Source organism: Rutidosis leptorrhynchoides, chromosome 9, assembly GCF_046630445.1.
Source record: "Rutidosis leptorrhynchoides isolate AG116_Rl617_1_P2 chromosome 9, CSIRO_AGI_Rlap_v1, whole genome shotgun sequence".
NCBI classification, from domain to species: Eukaryota; Viridiplantae; Streptophyta; class Magnoliopsida; order Asterales; family Asteraceae; genus Rutidosis; species Rutidosis leptorrhynchoides.
The window spans coordinates 142,345,298-142,370,196 of NC_092341.1; the positions used below are offsets into that span (position 1 = coordinate 142,345,298).

The 24,899-nt window shown below is 35.0% G+C and overlaps 1 protein-coding gene across 2 annotated transcripts; it reads left to right on the plus strand.

The window, feature by feature from the left end:
- Nucleotides 1–243: 243 nt before the first annotated feature.
- LOC139865772 (LEAF RUST 10 DISEASE-RESISTANCE LOCUS RECEPTOR-LIKE PROTEIN KINASE-like 1.2) lies at nucleotides 244–21,646 on the plus strand. Of its 2 annotated transcripts, none has more exons than XM_071853871.1 (4): nucleotides 244–1,044; nucleotides 19,503–19,532; nucleotides 19,651–19,995; nucleotides 20,412–21,646. In XM_071853871.1, exons 1-4 carry the CDS (start codon nucleotides 279–281, stop codon nucleotides 21,368–21,370), a joined length of 2,100 nt encoding a protein of 699 aa, XP_071709972.1. In that variant the 5' UTR covers nucleotides 244–278; the 3' UTR covers nucleotides 21,371–21,646. The 2 variants fall into 2 exon arrangements, with proteins under 2 accessions (XP_071709972.1, XP_071709973.1); XM_071853872.1 differs by lacking the exon at nucleotides 244–1,044 and adding an exon at nucleotides 17,541–18,380.
- The last annotated feature ends 3,253 nt before the right edge of the window (nucleotides 21,647–24,899 follow it).

Below are 24,899 nucleotides of genomic sequence, written 5' to 3' on the forward strand. Positions count from 1 at the left end.
TATTTTCAATATAGTAGCAATACTTAATAGAAACTAATAACTCTAAAGTCAACCAGCCTTATTTCATTAAAATTAAAAGTCAATCTAAAATTGACATCAGAACTACCCAAAGTAATATACTAATAATTTAAGCCGTCTGATAGATAACGACTTTCACATTCGGTTTAGAGAGTACTTTTTTCTTTGAGAACACCTTATTGAATTGAATGAAATAATCAAATCATTTTCTAATTCTAATGCAGTTGTATTTCTAAAAGTTTTAGCACTCGATAATCATAATGAAATCCTTCCATTTAATAGTCAAATTTCTTATATTAATACTAATTAGAGAATGCTCAAGCAGCCCTGAAAACAATCTCTACGGCACCTGCAATACTTCTTTCAGTTGCGGAACTATTCCAGGCTTTAAATACCCTTTTCGTCGACACCAAGATCCTATCTATTGTGGTCAACCTGGTTTTGGACTAAACTGCGACGATCAACAGAAGCCGCCTACCATAAACATCATGAACGTCAATTACCAGATTCTTAGCACAGATCCAACGGCCCAGATTCTGAAAATCATTCGAGAAGATATGGTTGACTCCCCCTGTCCAAAAAATCTAGTCAACACCTCAATCGATTACAATCTTTTTAGTTACACATCAAGCTCTACGAACGTCACTTTTCTCTTTGGTTGTCCAGATCATTACAATCCCACAAAACTCGGCTCTGTTAATTGCAGTAATAATAACGGGTATAATAATCCTGTTTTTGTTTCGAAAGGAGCACAAGGCCCAGGGAGTTGTAAAACTAGTGTAACGGTTCCTGTTAACCAAACTCAGTTGGACTCAGTTGAGTTGGGTAATGTTGCTAAGCAAGGGTTTGAGGTCAGGTGGAATGTGGGACCCAAGCCTTGCGGGGACTGCATCCTATCTGGCGGCCAGTGCGTTTACAATAATGCTACAAGTCTAAGTAGTTGCGCCTGTTCTGGATTTCCATTATTAGCCGATAATTGCTCTGCGGCTAACAAGAATACTGGCATCAGATTATCGCCGCGATCAGGTGAACAACTTTTTTTTTTTAGATTGGCAAATTATAATTTACCTGGCATTTATTTTTTTTAAGTAGAGCAAATATAGTAATGTTGCTTCCTTATGATATTTAAGAGAATTGAAAGCTAGATAATGATTTTGTATTGATCAGTGATAATTTTTATTAACTGAATTGATACTTACATTTTGCTATTGAAGCCTTCTTATACAAAGATAACCTAACAGATAATTCTATATAAGGTTTGGATCCAAAATGATTTTGGAACCCCTTTTACACAAATGGAATTATGCTGTTTACAATAGCCGTTGTCTCTATAGTTTTGCTGTTCCAAAGTTGTCTTGTAATCTATCCAAAACTGGAAGTGATGAAGTATACTTTACTTCTGATCCAAGTTTAAACTTCCAAATAAGGTAAATCATATTTGTTTATGGATTCTGACACTCCCCCTCAAGTTGAATAGTGGGGTCTCCAATATTCAACTTGCCAAGAACTTCACTAAAAAACCTTCCATTAACTGATTTGGCGAGAATGTCAGCCAACTGGTCTTCTGATCTGATTGATGGTAAAGAGATGATTTCACCATCTAATTTTTCTCTGATAAAGTGTCGATCAATTTCAACATGTTTAGTTCGGTCATGTTGAACAGGATTCCCCGAGATGGCAATTGCGGCTTCATTGTCGCAAAGGATTTGAATAGTTTCTTTTGGCGGGAATCCAATTTCTGTCAAAAGTTTCTTTATCCATAATGCTTCGACTACCCCCTTTGCTATTCCTCTAAACTCGGATTCAGCACTTGAAAGTTTCTTTATTCACAATGCTTCGACTACTCCCATTGCAGCTTTCATATGATGAGCTTGTGGTTTATGCATAAATTGGCTCACCACTCCTACTGCATGTGCTATATCCGGTCGAGTATGTGCGAGATAAATGAGCTTTCCTACTATTCTTTGGTATTGTTCTTTGTTGGTAAGATCAGCATCATCTTCCATGTATAACTTTAGATTTGGAATCATTGGAGTCTCGGCTGGCTTGCAATCAATCGTTCATGTTTCTGCATGAAGATCGAGAATATATTTCTTTTGGCAAATAAATATTTCCTGTTGGGATCTTAGCACTTCAATCTCCAAAAAATACTTAAGTATGCCTAAATCTTTCATTTCGAATTCCTTAAATAAGTTTGTTTTTAAGTTGCAAATTTGAAACAACCAAACCCGTATTTAACACGAGTAATTTTTTATATATAATTAATTAAAATATTTACGCGCCATACAGTGATGTAAACCATTCCATACGATTCATTAAAACAATACCAAAAATTTAATGTTTACAAAAGGCACGAAGGCCATTAATCAAATGTAATGCAAGTTCAACCCACTTAAAATGGTAGTTTTAATCCAAACTACACCCGAGCATGATTTGGGGCTAAACTACTCAAAACTCTAGGTCGGCTTCAAAAGCTTCAACACAAATCCAACATGGGAACTAGTATCCAACAACCCCCTTTCCCTTCTCCGCACCTGCATCTAAAAAGATAAACAACGAGAAGGGTAAGCTAACGCTTAGTGAGTGCAATAAGCATATATATGCATATATAACCTACTTACTTGCAATCACAAACACAATACCACATACAAGCTAGCAATTCGACAACCATACAAACATCATGCATAAACTACTATCCGCGATTCACAATAAGCTAGCAATAACAATAGCATATAGTTCACAATTTAATATGCTAAATACAAATTCACACAACCATGGTTAACCAATCGAACAAGGGAACGGTACTTGAAAGACCGTCGGAGTTCATAACATCCATTAGTGTACATTACTCCGCGTATTCACTAATCCCCCGGGTGATGTCTTAAACACCGCGACTAACTCACCCCCATGACAATGTGGTGTCTTGAACACCGTGACAATTCCACATGTCAATCAAACAAATGAGTGGTGTCTTGAATACCACGACAATTCCACTCCCATGACAATGTGGTGTCTTGAACACCGCGACAATTCCACATGTCAATCAAACCAATGAGTGGTGTCTTGAATACCGCGACAATTCCACTCCCATGACAATGTGGTGTCTTGAACACCGCGACAATTCCACATGTCACGCTACACAAATAAATACATTATATACATACACGCATAATTATTCCACTCACCTTAACACGTCGTTGGTGATTAAACACTTCCGTATGCTTCAAAGCAAGGTACCTAATACATTAAGTACACATTCAATACACACCTTGTGGACTAACCACAATACATACCTTTGAGCATTTAATGAGCCAAATGCATTAAATGACTCACATCCACCAAAACCGCCCATTAATGGCCATGACTCGTCATAAATCACTAAAAGATAGTGATTAGAGTCTACTATTACCAACTAACACAATTTACGGGTAATTCATACTCATTTCACCCAACTAGGTCAACAATTACCCATTTGACCCATTTTGATACTTAGACTTACAATTTTAGTCAAACTTGACCTATTTACAAATTTTTCATCATTTACAAGTGTAATAGTGACTAACAACACCATTTAACACTTATAACCTCAATCCATATGACCAAAACCCTAGACTAACACCTTTTGGGTTTTCTTGCATCATATTAACCCAAATCCACCCATTAAGTCCCCAAATGGGTCTTACAAGACTCAAATGGCCAAACCCTAGCCATAAATTAACTAAAACTCAAAACACGGAGTTAAGACTTACCAACACTATCCACTCGTAGCTAAGAACAAGGAGAATAACTTTACTTCTTGCTCCAAGGATTGATTCACAAATCTTCACCTTCAAATCTTAATTTAGATCTAAGTGGGTTTTGTATTTTGAGAGGAAAATAGAGAAGAAATGAGAAAAGAAATGAATTAAATGAGATAAGTGGCTGAGACTTAAAGTCCCAATCAGATCTACACGCGAAAAGACGAAAATACCCTTGATTCACTCTTTTTAAAAGCTAAAACCGGAACTAGTTCACCCAGTGGGTCGCGACGCGACCCCAAATGTCGCGGCGCGGCAATGCATATAAAATTCGAGCTGCTTGTTTCCCCTACTGACTTTGATTTGTGTTGTTTGTCGCGGCGCTCCCAAGAGCCTTGCGGCGCGGCAATGGCCTGTAACTGACCCAATTCGACAACTTAGCTTAACAATTGATTTATACAACTAGTACACCTCGTTCCTGCTATACATATTTGCCCAAACTTCGTCTATAAGCCTCACATGACCTAACACGGTCAAAACTCATGTATATACTTATACATGCATACATTCCAAAATATATATATACATTACACATCAATTAACACTTATTTCATTTCATCACATAACGAATGAGTTATAAGCGTACTAACAATTAAATATGTACCTTTAGACATGTACGGGAAAACGGGATGTTACAAAATTTCCTCTTTATCATTACCCGTTATTATCATATCATCAACATAAATAATTAAACATGTGATAAGATTATTTTTCCGTTTTAAGAAAAGGGTATGATCCCAATTACTTTGTTTAAAATCATATTTTTTCATAAATAATGTAAATTTCCCAAACCAAGCCCGTGGAGATTGTTTCAACCCATATAAAGATTTTTTAAGTCGACAAACTTCCCTATTATTGATGTTTCCCGCGAATCCTGGTGGAGTTTCCATATAAACTTCTTCTTTTAATTCGCCATGGAGAAACGCATTCTTCACACCAAATTGGTGAAGTGGCCAGTCTTCATTTGCAGCGATAGAGAAGAGAACTCTAATGGTATCAATCTTTGCAACCGGAGAAAAAGTCTCGGAATAATCTATTCCATAAGTTTGAGTATATCCCTTGGCAACAAGATGGGCTTTGTATCTTTCAATAGTACCATCTGGTTTTCTTTTAATTGTAAACACCCATCGGCACCCTACGGGTTTCTTTCCTTGAGGAATAATACATTTTTCCCATGTGTCACTTTTTTTGAGTGCTTCTATTTCTTCTTCCATGGCCTTTCTCCATTTTTCTGATTTCATTGCTTGGTCCACTGTTGTAGGGATTTCTTCAGAGTAAAGAGCAGCATTGAATTTTTGAGCTTCACTAGATAAGTTTCCTTTTGCAATATTAGCCATAAGATACCTTGATCTTGGGGTTTCCCTTTACGGAGAGTATTGTTTTGGTGGAATGCCTCTAGTGGTTCTTTGTGGTAAGACATATTTCTCCGAAGTTTGATTTGGATTTGGGTTAGGTGAGGGGTTTGTGGTAGCGGAAGTTGAATCGTTTTGTTCCTCTTGAATTGGGTGTTCATTGTTTGAGAAGTTTTCGGGAGGTTCAGAATCTCGTGTTGGTGTTTCGAGATTTGGTGTAACTATTAGGATATTGTTGGGATTTGGATTTTCGGGATTGTCGGGATTTGGATTTTCGGGATTTGGATTTGGTGTTGGAATTTGGATATTATCAGTTTTAGGTGTCCATTGTATTTAACTTAGAGTGTCATCATCCTTTTTCTCCCCCTCACTCGTGAGTTGGGTATCATAATAATATTCGGTTTCGACAAAGTCACAGTTCATTGTAGGAAAAACATGATGTCTTTTTGGACTATAACACCCATATCCTTTTTGGTTTATTCCATAGCCAACCATGACACATTTTTACGCACATGGATCTAGTTTGTTACGCTCATGTTTTGGAATATGGACAAAGACCGAGCACCCAAATATTCGAGGTTCAATACTAAATGAAGTTGGAAGAGTATGGAATTGGGAAAGAGTATCTTTAGGGGTTTTTGTGCCCAAAACTTTGGTAGGTAAACGGTTGATAAGATAGGTAGCGGAAGCAAGGGCTTCGGGCCAAAAACTCTTCGGAACTTTAGATTCAATTAATAATGCTCTTGTCATTTACAAAAGTAGTCGATTTTTCCGTTCGGCTACTCCATTTTATTCGGGAGTATGAGCGCAAGATGTTTGGTGAATAATCCCGTTCTCTTCACAAAAATGCTTCATTGAAGTATTGACAAACTCACCCTCATTATCGGATCTTAAAATTTGAATATTTTTGTTAAAATGGGTTTGTATCATTTTATAAAAATGAGAAAAAATTTCAAACACTTCTGATTTGTGAGTTATAAAGTAAATCCATGTCATGCGTGAATGGTCATCAATAAATAAGACAAATTACCAGAAGTTCTTCCCCCCCCCCCCCCCCAATGAGCAATGCAGGACCCCAAACATCCGAATGGATTAAAGCAAAAGGGGCATCTTTCCTTGTATTACTAGGTTTAAAAGTACTTCGGTGGCTTTTAGCCAAAATACAAGTTTCACAATTTAAAGTAACATTTGATGGAAAAAGACTTGGAATAAAGTATGTAAGTATCCGGCTGATGGATGACCCAACAGCCTATGCCATAACCAAGCTTCCCTCGTAGGTGTTCCGGTAGCAAGCATCATGGTACCTTGTTGGGTTACTTCGTCCACGTAGTACAACCCACCCCGTTCGCTACCACGCCCAATAATCACCCCAGTCCTGATATCTTGAAGGATACAGAAAGTAGGGTGTAATAAACGGAAGAATTTAATTCCTTTGTAACATGACTAACAGATAATAGTTTATGAGACAGGGTTGGAATATATAAACAATTTGATAACTTCATAGTAGGAGTAATTTCAATTTTCCCACTCCCTTCTACTTGTACAACACCTCCATTGGCCGTTTGAATTTTACTAACCCGGGGTTTTGATTTTGCATAAAAATCGGATTTGTCAAAAGTCATTGTGTGGGTAGCACCACAATAAAAAATCCATTCGTTATTCTTTACGTTGTTTGAAATCATATATTAGCTTTTCCGGTAAAATCATTTTGCATTTTTGCTAGAACGGAATATGTATTTTGACATAAGATAGGTTTGGGTTTTATTTGTATATTATCATTAAATTTAGTTATGTTTTTGGGCCCAATATTAAATCCTGGATAGTCTGGCCCATCTACAATTTTAGCATGATCATCGAGTTTGTTTTTATTTTTGAAAAAAGACCATCCCGTATTTGTGGGCTTAATATTTGACTTGTCTGACCCACTACTAGATTTATTCCAGCCCATATGAAAAGGTTTAGTGGACTGTGTTTTGTTAGTCCAAGTAGTTGGGTTTGTATTTAATTTGTTTTTATTTCCCAACCCGTTCCCCTCTTTGACCAGTCCATGGGATTCCTGCCCAGTTCCAAATTTATTTTTTTTCATTATCCTAGACAGGTTATCACGCGTGTTCAGTATCCCAGATTTGGTATCCCCAAACCTTTTCTTATCTCTAGATTGATTATTAATTATTTTATGGTTATCATCCCTAAATCGATCAATTTGATTACTGATATTATCTCTATTATCTATATTTAACATAGATTCAGAAAATAAAGAGATGAAGGGTTTGAGGTTTGTACCGGTTTCTTTGGGTTGTTGAAGGCACTAGAAACGATTATTGGTCTCCCATATTGCTCCATCACCAACCAATTTCAGGTTTGAATTATTTTCTCCAACCGTTTTGAAGCGATTAGGGATTTCCCTTTTTGCTCCGGCCCGTTGATTTTCGACCATATTTACCCATTCGGTCGTTTTTCTAGATGAATGAGAGATTAGATTACCTCTTGTTGCCTTTTGAGATGACTTGCAGCTATTCTGGTGAGTTCTTGGTGTGCTGGTACTTTCTTTATCAGCCACTGTTGTTGCCGTCATCACCTAGCCCTTTTTATGATTTTTCTTGTCCCACCAATTGGGATAACCGATGAGTTTAAAACATTGAATTATGGTGTGTCTTGACATACCACATTATATACACTTCGGTTGTTTCGGTGGTCGATGGTGGTTGGTGATGATGGTTTCTGATTTGGTGATAAGAGATGGTGGTTGACATAGAACATCCAGGTAAGTTACTGAGCTCCTGTCATTAATTGACATGGCAGCTTTGTTTAAGAAGTTGATTTTCTGCTTCCTTGTTTCTGAGCTACCGTCACTCGTTGACATGGCAGCTTGGTTTATGGTAAATGATTGAAGCTTAATTGCGAGTGTAATGATCAAGGATCTACACCATATGCTCTGATACCATGATATTTAAGAGAATTGAAAGCTAGATATGATTTTGTATTGATCAGTGATAATTTTTATTAACTGAATTGATACTTACAATTTGTTATTGAAGCCTTCTTATACAAAGATAACCTAACATATAATTCTATATAAGGTTTGGATCCAAAATGATTTTGGAACCCCTTTTACACAAATGGAAATATGCTGTTTACAATAGTCGTTGTCTATGTAGTTTTGCTGTTCCAAAGTTGTCTTGTGATCTATCCAAAACTGGAAGTGATGAAGTATACTTTACTTCTGATCCAAGGTTAAACTTTCAAATAAGGTAAATCATATTTGTTTATGTATTCTGACACCTCAAGTACAAAAATTTACTCCAGTAAAAAAGGGTTATAAACATATTTCCTTTGTAGACTATAGACACTTAGAATGTCAACGATTCTTAAGTAAATAGCCAAAAAAAAAGGTTACATAAGTTGCTTAAATTTCTAATGAAATGTAATATTGTTAGGAATAGAAATTCCTAATAATTATAGATATAGATTTGTGATTGATTAAATGATAGCATAGGCTAGTTTTAATGGTTAAGCTTACTTGTAAAGTAAGTGGTATGAACTATAAATACCACTTAACCATGTAGAAACCATAAGCCTTCCACCATTCCTCACATACACTTACACCCTCAGTGTGTGTTTTCCTCAAATACTCTCTCAAACACATTGAGAGACTAGGTTAACCTTGTGACATCAACTTGATCCATATCAAGTTGATTGTTGAAGAAAGCCGTGGATTAATCTTAGTTTGATTAATCCATTGGCATTAGGATTTGTTTGTACAAAATACTGAATCAATTCATATCATTGTCACATTCAGATTCTGTGTTCATTTTATATTCATCATCATATTCATCACCTTCAACTTAAACATCAATTGTACCAAATCGGATCAAACACCTAAGCACGAATCGAAGCTAAATTAGGGTTTAACAAATATCATTTTAATTGTCTCCAAAAGGATGTAAAATCAGAAAAAGTGACATTATCTTTATTGAAAATTTATGCAACTTCAGTTAACTTCTTGGCCATTGGTAAAGTCTTTAAATTTTTAATTTTTTTTTTCTTCCTTTTTTTTTTTTTTATACCAAAAATAACGAGAACTTTTATAACAATCGAAATCGTTTTCAAAAAGAAAACGAAATCAACTAGAGGTACAAAAGAGGAAACCGGCGTGACTCGTACTTAGAAAGCAAGATCAAACAAACTATCTATACCGAGCCATGCCTAACCTAAACCGAAATTAAACAAAAAAAAAAAAAAAGAAGCAAAGTAAGCGACGATGTACAAGTGCTAAAGAATACATTAAGACAAGAACATGTGAACCGGAAATAAGTAACACCTTAGAAATCATATGTCTTACAAAAAGTTTAATTTTGTTATAATTCAGTAGGCTTATAACTACCTTTAGTGGTTTGATTCTTGATGTTATAATTCAGTAGGCTTATAACTACCTTTAGTGGTTTGATTCTTGATGTTATAATTCAGTAGGCTTATAACTACCTTTAGTGGTTTGATTCTTGATGTTATAATTCAGTAGGCTTATAACTACCTTTAGTGATTTGATTCTTGATTTAGAATACTAATAATGAAGTGTAAGAACAAAGATGATAATGGAGAGAAAGAAAGAAACACTTTGTAAGTGTGAGAAATGGTGCAAGTTTAATGCTTGCATTCATGAGTATTTATAGCCTAAAATCTCAATATAAAAATACATACTTTGTGTACCAAAATTGACTATATGTATACACCAAAATTGACTATCCATATCTATATTATTATTATTATTATAACACTCCCCCTTGGATAGCAATTTTATTTTGTTGAAGATCAACTATAAATTACTGCCTCGTTAAAAACCTTGCTAAAGAAAACCCAGTGGGAAAAAACTTTAGCTAAGGGAAAAAGAGTGCAGCATGGAGTTGACTCCCCCTCAAGTAGACATCGCTTCAGCTGTTACATCTTTTGAACATGTCTCATGCCAATGTTATGAACGTGTGTTCTGAAAATAGCAGTTGGAAGTGCTTTCGTGAAAAGATCAGCAGAGTTTTTGCTAGATTGCACATATCTCATTTCAATCTGGTTGTCCTTAATGAGATTTTGAGTGTATGAGAAGAATCTAGGTGGTATGTGTTTTGTTCGGTCACTTTTGATATACCCTTCTTTCATCTGTGCTATGCAAGCTGCATTATCTTCATAGATAGTTGTTGGACTTTTATCGCGTTCTAGTCCACAAGAATCAGTAATGAGTTGTGTCATTGATCTCAACCAAAAACATTCTCGAGTAGCTTCATGTAATGCAATCACTTCGGCATGATTTGACGATGTAGCAACAAGTGTTTGTTTTTGAGAACGCCATGATATTGCAGTACCTCCATTTAGGAATACATATCCAGTTTGAGATTTAGCTTTATGTGGATCAGATAAATAACCTGCATCTGCATAACCAACCAAATCTTGTTTTGATTCGTTAGAATAAAATAATCCTAAATCAGTAGTTCCTCGAAGGTATCGAAATATGTGTTTGATCCCATTCCAGTGTCTTTTGGTAGGAGCAGAGCTGAACCTTGCCAACAAATTAACTGCAAAAGAAATGTTAGGTCTTGTACAATTTGTAAGATACATAAGAGCTCCAATTGCACTAAGATATGGTACTTCTGGTCCAAGAATGTCTTCTTGATCTTCACATGGACGAAATGGATCAGCTTCAACATTGAGTGATCTAACAACCATAGGAGTACTTAATGGTTTTGCCTTGTCCATATTGAAACGTTTCAAAATCTTTTCAGTATATGTTGTTTGATGTACAAGTAAACCATTAGGCATATGCTCAATTTGTAAACCAAGGCAATACTTGGTTTTTCCGAGATCTTTCATTTCAAATTCTTTCTTTAGAAGTTGAATGGCTTCATGGATCTCTTTATTTGTACCTATGATGTTAAGATCATCAACATAAACAGCTATGATCACATATCCGGATGTTGTTTTCTTAATGAAAACACAAGGGCAAGTAAGATTATTTGTATACCCTTTGCTTATCAAGTAATCACTTAATCGGTTATACCACATACGTCCCGATTGTTTTAACCCATATAAAGATCTTTGTAATTTAATCGAATACATTTCTTTGGGTTTTGCATTTGATGCTTCTGGTACCTTAAATCCTTCAGGTATCTTCATATATATATCACTATCAAGTGATCCATATAGATAAGCAGTCACAACATCCATGAGATGCATTTCTAAATTTTTAGAAACTGCCAGACTGATTAAGTACCTAAAAGTAATTGCATCCATAACAGGAGAATAAGTTTCTTCATAATCAATTCCCGGTCTTTGAGAAAAACCTTGAGCTACAAGTCTAGCTTTATACCTTGTAACTTCATTTTTTTCATTTCTTTTTCGGACAAAAATCCATCTGTATCCTACAGGTTTCACATCTTTAGGAGTGAGAATGATGGATCCGAAAACTTTTCTTTTATTGAGTGATTCTAATTCAGCTCGTATTGCTTCTTTCCATTGAGCCCAATCATGTCTATTTTGACATTCAACCATAGATGTTGGTTCTGGATCATCATCATTATTCATGATGTCATATGCAACATTAAATGAAAATTTCTCATCAAGATTTTTCATTTCATTTCGGTTCCATAATATTTTTGAATATGCATAATTGATTGCAATTTCTGTATTGACATCATCAATCTCCTCTGCAGTAGGAGTACTGATTTGTGGTTCTTCTTGAACACTTTCTTTTACTTCATTATCAGCTGATTTTCTTTTTCGAGGATTTTTATCCTTTGAACCGATTGGTCTTCCACGTTTCTGACGTGGCAAAGATTCATGAGTGACGTTATTGCCAGCTTTTGGAATTTCAATTCGAGCTGGAGTATTTACTGCTGGTATATATGATTTTGTCACCGTTTTTGTATCTGTAAATGCATCAGGCAATTGATTTGCAAGTTCTTGTATATGCATTATCTTTTGAACTTCTGTCTCGCATTCTTTTGTGCGAGGATCAAGATACTTTAATTGAGGTTCACACCATGAAACATCATTTTCTTTATTTTTCATTTCTCCCCCTAATCTAGGGAACAATGTTTCATTAAAATGACAATCAGCAAAACGTGCTGTAAAAACGTCACCTGTCATAGGTTCAATATACCTTAATATTGAAGATGTTTCATATCCAACATATATTCCCAACCTCCTTTGAGGACCCATTTTTGTACGTTGTGGTGTCGCAATTGGAACATACACTGCACAACCAAATGTTCTAAGATGGGAAATATTTGGCTCTTGACCAAAAGCAAGTTGTAGGGGGGAATATTTATGACTTGCACTTGGTCTGATGCGAATCAATGCAGCAGCATGTAAAATTGCATGACCCCATATAGATACAGGGAGTTTTGTTCTCATTATCAATGGTCTAGCGATTAACTGTAAACGTTTAATCAATGACTCGGCTAAACCATTTTGTGTATGCACATGAGCAACAGAATGTTCAACAACAATTCCTATAGACATGCAATAGTCATTAAATGCTTGAGATGTAAATTCACCAGCATTATCAAGTCTCACCCTTTTAATGGTGTAATCAGGAAAATGAGCTCTCAATTTAATAATTTGGGCAAGAAATTTTGCAAATGCCACATTACGGCTTGATAACAGACAAACATGAGACCATCTGCTAGATGCGTCTATTAGAACCATGAAATATCTAAATGGTCCACATGGTGGATGAATTGGTCCACATATATCACCTTGAATTCTTTCAAGAAACATTGGTGATTCTTTCTCAACCTTAAGTGGTGAGGGTCTAGTTATCAATTTTCCAAGAGAGCAAGATGTACATGGAACCATTGTATCATGATGGATTTTTCTATCCTTTAGTGGATGTCCATGAGTACATTCAATAATCCTTTTCATCATTGTTGATCCTGGATGGCCTAATCTGTTATGCCATAAACTGAATACACCAGGATCAATATATTTTTCGTTAACTACCATATGTATTTCTGGTACATTTATATGTGTATAATGTAATCCAGAACTAAGTCTTGGCAGTTTTTCAACCACATGACTCTTGTCAGTGATACTTAAATATTTCTCATTTTCTGTTGTCACTGACTGATAATCATACCCGTTAAGGTATATGTCGGAGAAACTCAATAAATTTCTGCTTGACTTGGGAGAAAATAAGGCATCATTTATTAAAAATTTTGTACCATTTGGTAGTATGAAATTTGCCTTTCCTATCCCTTTTATCAAGTTAGCAGGTCCTGATATTGTATGTATAGTTCCTTCCGTTGGTTTTAGATCAATAAAATATTTCTCGGATTTAAGTATAGTGTGTGTAGTTCCACTGTCTGCTATACAGAGATCTCCACCACTTGATTGATGTTGTATTCCAGCAAAATTCATATTGAACTTCATATATAAGAAATAAATAGTGAGTACATTAATATTACACAATATTTTAAACGCAAATAGATAGTACTGAAACATTTAGCAAACATAATGTCAAAGACAGACGATATTAAATCGTTTATTTTTCAAAAGACACACAACTTAAACATTCAAGAAATCTTCATATAAATCAGATGGTTTCTCAGTGACTGTTGGATCAATATTATCCACAAAATTTACTTCCTTTTCTTTACCTTTCAGCGAATCCTGATACATCTTAACAAGATGTTTAGATGTTCGGCAAGTATTAGCCCAGTGGCCCATTCTACCACATCTGTAGCAAGATTCTTCAGAATTTTTAGAAGAATTTTCTTCAACATCTTGTTTAATGGGCTTGTTTTGTGGTTGATATTTATATTTTCGTGGATTACTATTTCTTTGACCACCACGGCCACGACCACGACCACGTCCACGCCCATTACCATTACCATAAGGATGGTTTGTACCATAGTTATGGCTTTTGGCATGATGATGGTGATGGTTATTATAACCACGACCTTGCCCGCGTCCTTGTCCCTGTTTATAATTATTTGCAGTATTTGCTTCAGGGATTGCAAGTGTACCAGTAGGACGGGATTGCTGATTTTTCATTAATAGCTCATCATTTTGCTCTGCAACTAAGAGATATGAATTAAGTTCAGGATATGTTTTGAACTTTAGCATTCTCAAATTTCTTTGCACTGTGATGTTTGCAGCATTCATTGTGGAGAAAGTTTTCTCCATCATGTCTGCATCACTAATTTCATGTCCACAGAATTTAAGTTGTGAACATGTATTATACAGAGCTGAGCTGTATTCATTTACTTTCTTAAAGTCTTGGAACCTTAATGTTCTCCATTGTTCCATTGCAGCTGGAAGTAAAATTTCTCTTTGATTATTGAATCTGCTTTTGAGACCTTCCCATAAAATATGGGGATCTTCTACAGTCACATAATTATTTTGTAAGCATTCATCAATATGTTGATGAATAAAGCAACATGCCGTTGCTTGTTCTTTTTCAGAACAAGTGTTGTTTTCATTTATGGCTTCAAGAATGCCCATTGATTTAAGATGCATTTTTACTTTTATAACCCATGGCATGTAGTTGTTTCCAGTTGATTCTAAAGGAGTAAATTTAAGCTTTTTCAGATTCGACATTTTCTATTAAAACAAATAACATGATAAATTATAGTCACTTTATATTCATAAGTATATAAACATTAAACATAAATTTAATATAACATAAATGATAAGTAGGTGACAGTGTCGACCATATGTAAGCAATTATTAATAAATGTTATATAACATAAATATAAATATTAGTAAACATAAATGATAATTAGGCGACAGTGTCGGCCATATAAATGTTAGATAATAGAAATATAAATGTTAGTAACATAAATGATAATTAGGCGACAGTGTCGGCCATATAAATGTTAGATAATTGAAATATAAATGTTAGTAACATAAATGATAATTAGACGACAGTGTCGACCATATATTATTCAGGTGGTATAACCGACCATATATCATTTAGGTGGCAGAGCCAACCATAATTAATATTAAGATTATCGTGCTGATAACGTGTTATAATTCAGTAGGCTTATAACTACCTTTAGTGGTTTGATTCTTGATGTTATAATTCAGTAGGCTTATAACTACCTTTAGTGGTTTGATTCTTGATGTTATAATTCAGTAGGCTTATAACTACCTTTAGTGGTTTGATTCTTGATGTTATAATTCAGTAGGCTTATAACTACCTTTAGTGATTTGATTCTTGATTTAGAATACTAATAATGAAGTGTAAGAACAAAGATGATAATGGAGAGAAAGAAAGAAACACTTTGTAAGTGTGAGAAATGGTGCAAGTTTAATGCTTGCATTCATGAGTATTTATAGCCTAAAATCTCAATATAAAAATACATACTTTGTGTACCAAAATTGACTATATGTATACACCAAAATTGACTATCCATATCTATATTATTATTATTATTATAACAAATTTCATTAAATATGCTCTAAATTAATGCAGTAAAACGATAAATGGACATCTCTAATCTTTACAAAATGATACTACGCATCTAAGGAAAATTCTTAGGTTCTCTTGTCATAAGTTAAATGTAGTGTTTTTACCTACCAACTTTGATTAAAAAAAAAAAAAAAAAAAAAAAAAAAAAAAAAAAAAAAAAAAAAAAACATTGATTAATATTATATGGGAAAAGCTTTAGTAAGATTTGAATAGATCAGCGTTACATTTATTAATGGAGTATTAATTATTTAATTTTAGTCTTATGTCCGGCTATGTTACAATATTATACAAACAATAGTTGTTGGTTCATGGTGAATATATAAAATAAAGAATTACAATAAATAATCCATTTTAAAGTATTCCGCGAAGTAGTTTAGACCAACTTTTGGTAATTTAAGAAGCTAGTTACGAACAATAAAGGTTGTTTTATTGATGGTGATGGGTGAGAGAAAACTCGGAACAACAATTATGCATGACAACTCAAATTTGTTTTACAGGATATTTTTGCATTTCCTGCATTTTTGGGGAAGGCGGGCGGGTTATGGGTATATCATATAGATCATGGTCAATCCGTCCCTGAGCCTGTGATACCTGTTTGGTTGGGTATTGGCATGCACATGAAACCTGCATGGTTATATAATCTACTTTAATTTATAGAAGGCATTTTGTAAAATTCAGTTATCTTCTGAATTATTGGGTTTAAAGGCCTCTAAAACCCTCTTCAAGTTTTAATATGGGGTTTTCCGTTAACCCATCGGTCATTGGGCGAAAGATTCCCCTTTTGACATTTTGTGACCCGAGGAGCCGGAGAAAAAGCCACTGGCATGGGCCGGCCAGTGTAAAGGGGGGATCCTTGCCAATAACTTTTACTGGGTAATACTACGTCATATTCAAGTAAAAATAAAAAATAAAAAAAAAATAGTGTTAAGGGGAAGTAAGTAGAATTGGATTCTCAATTAAAAAAAAAGGCATATCATCAATGTTGTAGAATTGAAATGAATGACATCTTGGTTATACAAAGACACAAACTTTTAACTCACTTATTATTTGATTATGATTATGATATTTATAAATTATAAATAATAGTACTTGGTCATATTTATTACTATTATCATCACTCTCATAACAAACGGTACACCTATGTAGACTTTTAAGTGTCCATACTTGAACCTATTATATCATTAACGGCTTCTAGTAACGTTTGAATCTGAATAATGAATTTTATGTATGTTACGACCAAAAAGTTAACTGTGTGAATTCATAAATTTTACAGTATAAGGGTGCATGTTTGGTTTCAAATATGAATTATGTTGTAATTCACCAAATCCTTCGCTTAAGGTAATTCATATTCCTTAGGATTCCAATCACCGAAGCTTCGCTTGAGTGGTATGAGGTGAGATAACTTGGGGTATTATCAACTCAGGTTCGATTCTCACTTCAAGCAGGGAGTTTCCAACCTTTGATGGTACTGCCAACATCAATGCGATTTGGGAAAGTCTCTGTGGGTTTTTCTCAACCTTCGATGGTACTGCCAACATCGTCGCGAATTAGGTTTCCTCTTAACGCGTGTGTGGTGACAAATGAGAGCATTCGATGACGATATCGCCGTTCAAAAAAAATTCCTTAGATTCTAGTTCCTTTGATGAATACCATTTTCATTGAAAGCATTCCACGAACCAAACGCACCTTAACTATCTAATCAACCTTTAATTAAAGTTCCCATGCATGGTTGTACGTATTTCTTTCGGATACTCTGATGAATATCATCTTCACTTACTAATAAACAATACAACACATGGTAAAAGTTATCACACAAAAACCAAATAGCAGTTGAGATTTGTTTAACACTATCAGTTCCTGATTTGAACCTACTCATGTTTTGGATTCTTTCTACTTATTATCAAAATCTTAAAATTTGCCACCTTTTAAAATGCTCTACATTGTTACTACAGTTACAATCAATCCTAAACATGCTTCCTCTGTCTCTCTTTTCGTCAACCTTCGTCCTTCTCCTTTCGGGCAATCTTGTTTTATCACTCAACAACGAACCCGATTTCATCACGTTTTTTCCCGGTTGTGACGGAACTTTCTCATGCGGCAACATTCATAATCTTAGTTACCCTTTTACGGGTGGTGATCGAGCCGATCATTGTGGCCCACCCGAATTCCGACTCACTTGCCTAAACGACAACGACCACCCCGAGTTAAATATTGATTCCGTCACTTATCGTGTTCTTGAAGCCAACTTGACTACAAAAAGCCTCGTTCTAGCCCGATCCGATTTATGGAACACTACATGTCCAAGTAGTTTTGTCAATTCATCTCTCGATTCGTCAACATTTGATGCTGACATCAGCGGTGAGAACGTCAACCTGACGATATTCTTCGGGTGTAACTCGTTTCCTGAGTCGATGATTCAACAGGAGAACCGATTTTATTGTGATTTAGGCGGTGTCGATCTTACAGATTCGTATTATTTGATTGGAGAGGTTCCTATTGATCCAATATTAAAGATGATACACTGTGTTAACGGTGTAACGATCCCGCTGTTAAAAACTGTTGCACGTGATCTTAATCAGAGCCTTTTGACTCTTGCTGAAGCTTTGACTCGGGGTTTTCAGGTTGTTTATAACGATCCATTTGCAGACCAGTGCTTCGAGTGTAGTCGTAGATCGAATGAAGCGAAATGTGGATTTAATAACGCAACAGGCCAACCTATTTGCATTTGCAGCGATAGTATTTGTAGCCCAGCAGGTTTTTTAAATCTTATGCCGTTATATTCTACCATATTACAGACAACTATTGTAAAAACCCCGATTACTCCTTTTAAAGAATAAATATAAACTAAACTTCTCTTATTATTCAAAATCCTTTCAAATCGGTCACGCCTCTTAATGGGTCAAAATTAATTTGTTGATCATAGTCAAAATTGATTAACATTTTAACATGAATTTAAGCTAGAATTTTAGAGTTTTTGAACAAATGAACAATTATGTTTATGTTTTTAGACAATTGTGTTAAAGTTTATGTTTATATCTATGGTTACGATTTTCTTCTATATTTACATATATAATTTTGAACTTTATTATTTAAATTATAATAATCTAATCCGATTAATGTTGGAATTGTCGATTACTATCTTTATAGTACCAACCGAGTAGTCCCCAAGTAGCGAGTTTTGTACGGACTCAAAACTGGAAAAAAAAGTACTAGAGTAATTTTTATCGGCAAGTGGAGGTTATTTATAGAATCAATTTTACTCATGAGGACGACCGTCTTTGCTCTTGAGCATGGTTGGTTTTCACTTAGTTGTGTGGTTTCGGGGATGTCTACCATAAAGGTGAATGAGTGATGTTTTGGTTTGTTATCGTGGTTGGCTCTTTGCTTGCGCAACAACTTCCACCTGACATGTCTTTCGAGTTTTTTTTTCAATGTCTTTTGACTATATTAATTGAGGCAACAACAAGCGTCAATTTAATGGCGTCTTGACTGCCGTTTAGTGCCTAAATTGAATTTCAGGCAGACTTTAAAATCCATGAAAATTTGATTCCACTATTTTCATGACGTCTTTTACTATTCTTACTTTTATTTTTATTTTTATCTTTGTATTTATTTATTTATTTTATTCTTTATCTTTGTTTATATATAGCTGGAGTTCTTCACATAAGCAATCTCTCTATCTACCCTGGGGATGACTTTCTCTTAGTGGAGAATCTTTCTCAACTCATGGTTAGAGAGATTCTCTTTATTCTAGGGTAGAGGAAGGATTGTCTACCGCTCACCTACCTCAAACCTCGCATGTGCGGGATTGAGTATTATTTTGTTGTAATTTTACTCATGAAGCTAACATTTATTTGGATTTCTGTTTATTTGCAGGGAGCTCAAAGAAAGGGTCTCTAATAATAAGTATGGATTTTATTCTGTCATAAAAAAAAATCATAAATTTCTTACATAATCATTGTTTCAAAAAGCTGATTTTTTTTTTTTTTTTTTTTTTTTTTTTTTTTTTTTTTTTTTATACTAGTACTTCCAACCATCGGAGCCGTTCTTGTTGGTCTATTCATTGGATGGGGAATCTTTGTTTGCAGACAACGAAGGAAAAATCCCACGATAAAAAAAGCAGTAGCTGTCGAATCCGAGAGTAAAGCCATTCTGACTACGACATCGAGCAGAGGATTAAGTAGTGATACTCAATCTACCTTTACTGCAAGTACCCCTTCGTCATATTCTCCCAATATAATTAAAGAGTTTGGAAAATGCTCTTATTTTGGAGCTCAGGTTTTTAGTTATGAAGAACTAGAAGTAGCTACTGATAACTTTAGTGAAGCAAGAGAACTTGGTGATGGTGGTTATGGAACTGTCTACCATGGTAAGTACTAAAAATCTTGTTACTCTCTCCCTACTTTGTCTATCTATAGTTTCTGCTGATATAATCGTCCTTTTTCAGTTTTAATCGATTTGAAAATACTTTATCGAAGTATATGGATTTTTTTTTATCGGTGAAAAGATCATAAATTGTTCTACTGCTTGTCTAGTGCAGGGGCGGATACATGTAGGGGCAATCGGGGACCGCCCCCTACGACCGAAATATTTTTAGTGTAAATAAAAAATAAATTTCGAAGTTATGTCCTATGTTTTCAATTTTTTCAATTTTTAACGTTTCGCATATGTCCTAAAAATTCCTGGATCGGCCACTCGTATAGTGGACTTAAACATTGGGATGGAGGTAGTGTGTAAACTTGTCATTTAGCCTACTAGGACTTTGGTTAACTAATTTATTCTTAGGTAAGCTTCTTGATGGTCGAGAAGTTGCGGTCAAGCGTTTATACGAGAACAATTTCAAGCGGGTGGAGCAGTTCATGAACGAAGTCGAGATCTTAACAAGATTAAACCATGAAAACCTGGTGAAATTGTACGGCTGCACATCAAAACGAAGTAGAGAATTACTCCTGGTTTACGAGTACATTCCTAATGGCACAGTAGCTGATCATCTTCATGGAAAACTATCAAACCCAAACTCAAAATCATGTTCGTTAACCTGGCAAGTGCGCCTCAATATTGCGATAGAAACAGCCGAGGCACTAACTTATCTCCATGAGTCAGACATTGTTCATCGGGATGTGAAATCAAACAACATTTTATTAGATAAATGTTTTAAAGTCAAAGTTGCTGACTTTGGGCTGTCAAGATTGTTCCCGAATAACTGCACACATGTATCAACGGCCCCACAAGGGACACCTGGCTACGTTGATCCTGAATACTACTTGTGCTACCAGTTGACAGACAAAAGTGACGTTTACAGCTTTGGGGTGGTCTTGATTGAGCTTATATCTTCACTTCAAGCGGTTGACATCAGCAGAGATCGACTCGATATAAACTTGGCTGGTATGGCAATTAACAAGATCCAAAACCATCAATTGGATGAGTTGGTTGACAAAAGTACTGGTTTTGATGTTGATGGTTCGATAAGGAGGGGGATCACGTTAGTGGCTGAGCTGGCTTTTCGGTGTCTGCAACAGGAGACCGATATGAGGCCGACTATGAAACAAGTGTTGGATATTTTACGATGTATCCAAAATGATGAATTGAATGCGCGGAAACAAGAGGTGGTTGACGTTTTGGTGGACGATGGTGTGCCTTATAAGGATCGTGACACAGGACCATCGTCGCCAGAGTGTGGGGTTACCGAGAAGTTTACTGAGAAGTTATATGGAAGCACTATGCCAGATTCTTCGAATGGTTGATTGTACCGTGTTGTTAATTTGGACTTTGTTTCAACTTAATAATGTTGTTTTTTTTTTTGTACATGACATAAATTCTCAAAGGACTATAATTAACAGTATGTTAGAGCCACCAAAACTATTAAACTCATTTGTAAACTTTGTGGCTAACTCCAATCTTGATTTGGAGCCTAAAAGATCATTTGTAGGATGCATAATTATCTCTGTTGTAACACTTTTAAAATCAGTTTAGGTTCGACTTCAGTCCCATCACGTACTTTTTTGTTTTTTAAGATTGTTGACAATGAATATTGTTTATTATATGTGACATGTGGTTTTAGTTAGTATTGATGTAATAGTTAGTTTACTTATTATTGTATTAGTTAGTTTAACCATAGTAAATGTTATTTACCACCATTGTAACTAAAGGAGGTTGATAGTATATAAAGCAACCTCTCACCCATTTTAATCTTTAGTTGAGTTATTACACATTTCACCATTTGCAACTATCTCTCTCTCAACCTTATCATCATAATACTTGTTCTTAACAACTAAACCCACTTACACTTACTAAACCGATCGACCTTAGCAAGAATTGGGACTAACAAATGGCATCAGAGCCGAGCTACGCATTCGTGCAGTAGATCCGTAGCTTGAAGGTCTCCATCGCGTTTTTGAAGTGTTTATGCTCTCCATTTCGGTTTAGGTATCTTGCAAAACTCAACTCCCTGTTTTTGTTGGTTTAAACTCATATAATCTTGTTGTATGTTTAGCTAACCACTAAAACTTGTAAACATATTAAAATATATATACATATACTCACTGTTTTGTTATTATTTCGAACATATATGTATGTTAAATTAGAAAGTGTGTTATTTTAACTTGAGGACTATTTGCTTTTGTAAACAAAACTGATTCAGTTTTAAATCTGCTTGTGTGTGCTTCAAAAGTGTGTTATCAGTGGAAACAGCCTGCCCAAAAATAACCTGCTCTAGAACACATGTACGAAAACTTTTGCTTCTATACGAAAACCTTTGTTTTTGTACGAAAACCTTGAACTTTTGCTGCCCGAAATCTTGTGTTTAGACACCTTCTGAAACTTTGAATCTTTGTGATTATTTGTTATATAATCTGATTTGTTTTATTACTCTAGTTCATTTCCAACTAATATTTGATCCAGAAACATATTCCCCATAAGAAGTTTGTGTTCCCAAAGTCTTGTGAAACCCCACACTATTCCCAACTATCTAGGTTGATGCTTCTTAATATGTGTGATTAAGGTTAATTCAATTAGTTAACCTAGGATTATAGTACAAATCGCATGTGACACCTGCCAAAAAGTACTGTACGAAAACATTGCCCAAACACTGTACGAAAACCTTGCTCAACAGCTGTGTACGAAAACTTTATAAATCAGTGTACGAAAACTTTTTTTACTATACGAAAACATTATCAGACAGTGTACGAAAACAGGTTTACGAAAAGTTTTGATGTACGAAAACAGGTGTACCAAAAGTTTCTGTACGAAAACCATGCAAGAAAACAGATGTACGAAAAGTTTAAGTGTACGAAAACATTCAGCTGTACGAAAACTTCACCTTTACTAAAATCTTCTGTACGAAAACTTCTTCTGTACGAAAAGTTTATTTGTACGAACACCTGTTGTACGAAAACTTGTTGTAAGAGAAATTTAGATGTACGAAAAGTTCATTTGTACGAAAAGTTTAAGTGTATGAAATCCTTGTGAACCCAAACTTTAGCTGTATCCTAACGCACGATTTTGAACGAAATTTCACGAAAATTTTTCGGAAATTTCAAAAATTTTTCTCAACTTCCCGAACACTCGTACGTTCATTTCTAAAAAGTTGACGACACAAAATTTTTTTTTACAAAAATTTTTGGAGGGAAATTCAAAAACTTGCACGTAACGGACGGTTAACTGGCACTTAACGAAAAATTAACGAAAACCAACGAAACTTCATTTTCAAAATTTGATTCATGTGAATCATATTTTGAGGGGGAGAAAAGTGATATTTCTTAAGTTTATGTGTCGTTTCGTGGTTTGCTTGTAAACCTTGTCTGTCGTGAGCCGCCCCTTGTTGAACACCCGTCCGTTTAACATGGCAAATCGTGGTGATCACGTGTCCTCTAATGTTGAGGAAGAGGTACAATTATACACTGATATTACTCATGAATATTACAACTCTATGCACAATTATTCTGTGTTTATATCTGATGTATTGTTAACTTGTCCTGAAACACCTCTTGATCAAAATGATACAATTGCATGTAGCTCTGCTTGTCAAACCCCACTCCCACCTGTCAAACTAAAACTGCCCATTAAATCTGTATATGTGCCTTTTAATGATGAATGTGTGTTTCTCATACTACCTGATATGTATGTAGACAACTTTGCCAAGATGAATAGAGACCTTAGATCATTTGCTAGTCAAATTAACGAACTAAAAAAATGAGAACTCTAGGTTGAAATCAGAATTGGAAATAAAAGTGTCAAATCATACTCATTTGAAAATAAAACAAGATCTAGCTGACAAAGTAACTAAATTAAGAGAGCTAGAAAGTAGTGTGAAACCCCCACGGATAGAAAGGACGGATTTTAAATTGAGGAATGTAGTTCTCACGAAAAAAGTTAACAACGCTGAAAAAGAACTTAAGAAGCTTAATGATTCTAAGATACTTTTTCTAGAGACTGTAGAACAGAAAACTAGAAAGCCTTTGAGTGACCTGGCCGAGAAGACTTCTGAAGAAAAACTTAAACTTAAAAACCCAACTAAGTTTATTTGAAGAAAAACTTTACAAAACTGACCAATCAAAAGTAGTCTTAGATGGCCACATTTCTAAACAAGCTCTGTTCATGAATCGACCCAAAAACTCCTACCAAAAACACCAGGGGTTAGGGTTTGAAAATCCTCAAATTTAGTCCAAGATCTCCAAAGCCGAACCTAGTTTATATGATGGTAGATATATTAAGATAGGTTTGCCAGAGAGACTCACTTTTGCCACTAAAAGTGAGATTGAGGAGAGAATAGCCAATCGATCAGCAAAAATGAAACGTGAGGTGTCGTTAATTTATGACTAATTAAATGCAACTTACATGAGAAAAGATGGTTCATATTATAACACCCCTCTCTATTTATTCAATGATTTTGAAAGTTTGAATGCTCAAAATAGTCCTAAAAGGCGTATAATCTATTTACCAACCTTGGTTTTAGAAAGATACATCATCAGTCTGGAAGATGAACTTGATAAAAACAAAATCAAATATTTTGGCAACGAACTCAAATTTCAAATGATCATTAAGACTTTACAACACCAATCTCTGTCATTGAATCCCAAAACAACAAACCGGTCTCCAATGCTCATAAACTTGAAAATCAAATTACAAATCAAGTTGTCAATTTTTGTGAATTGATTTCAAAGAACACTAAATCACGGGATTCAAACTTGAGATCCGTGAATGACTCCATCAATTGTGAAGGTCTAGCACAAGAACTCAAAGACTTTAGTAATTCTCTTTTGACCAAGTTTGACA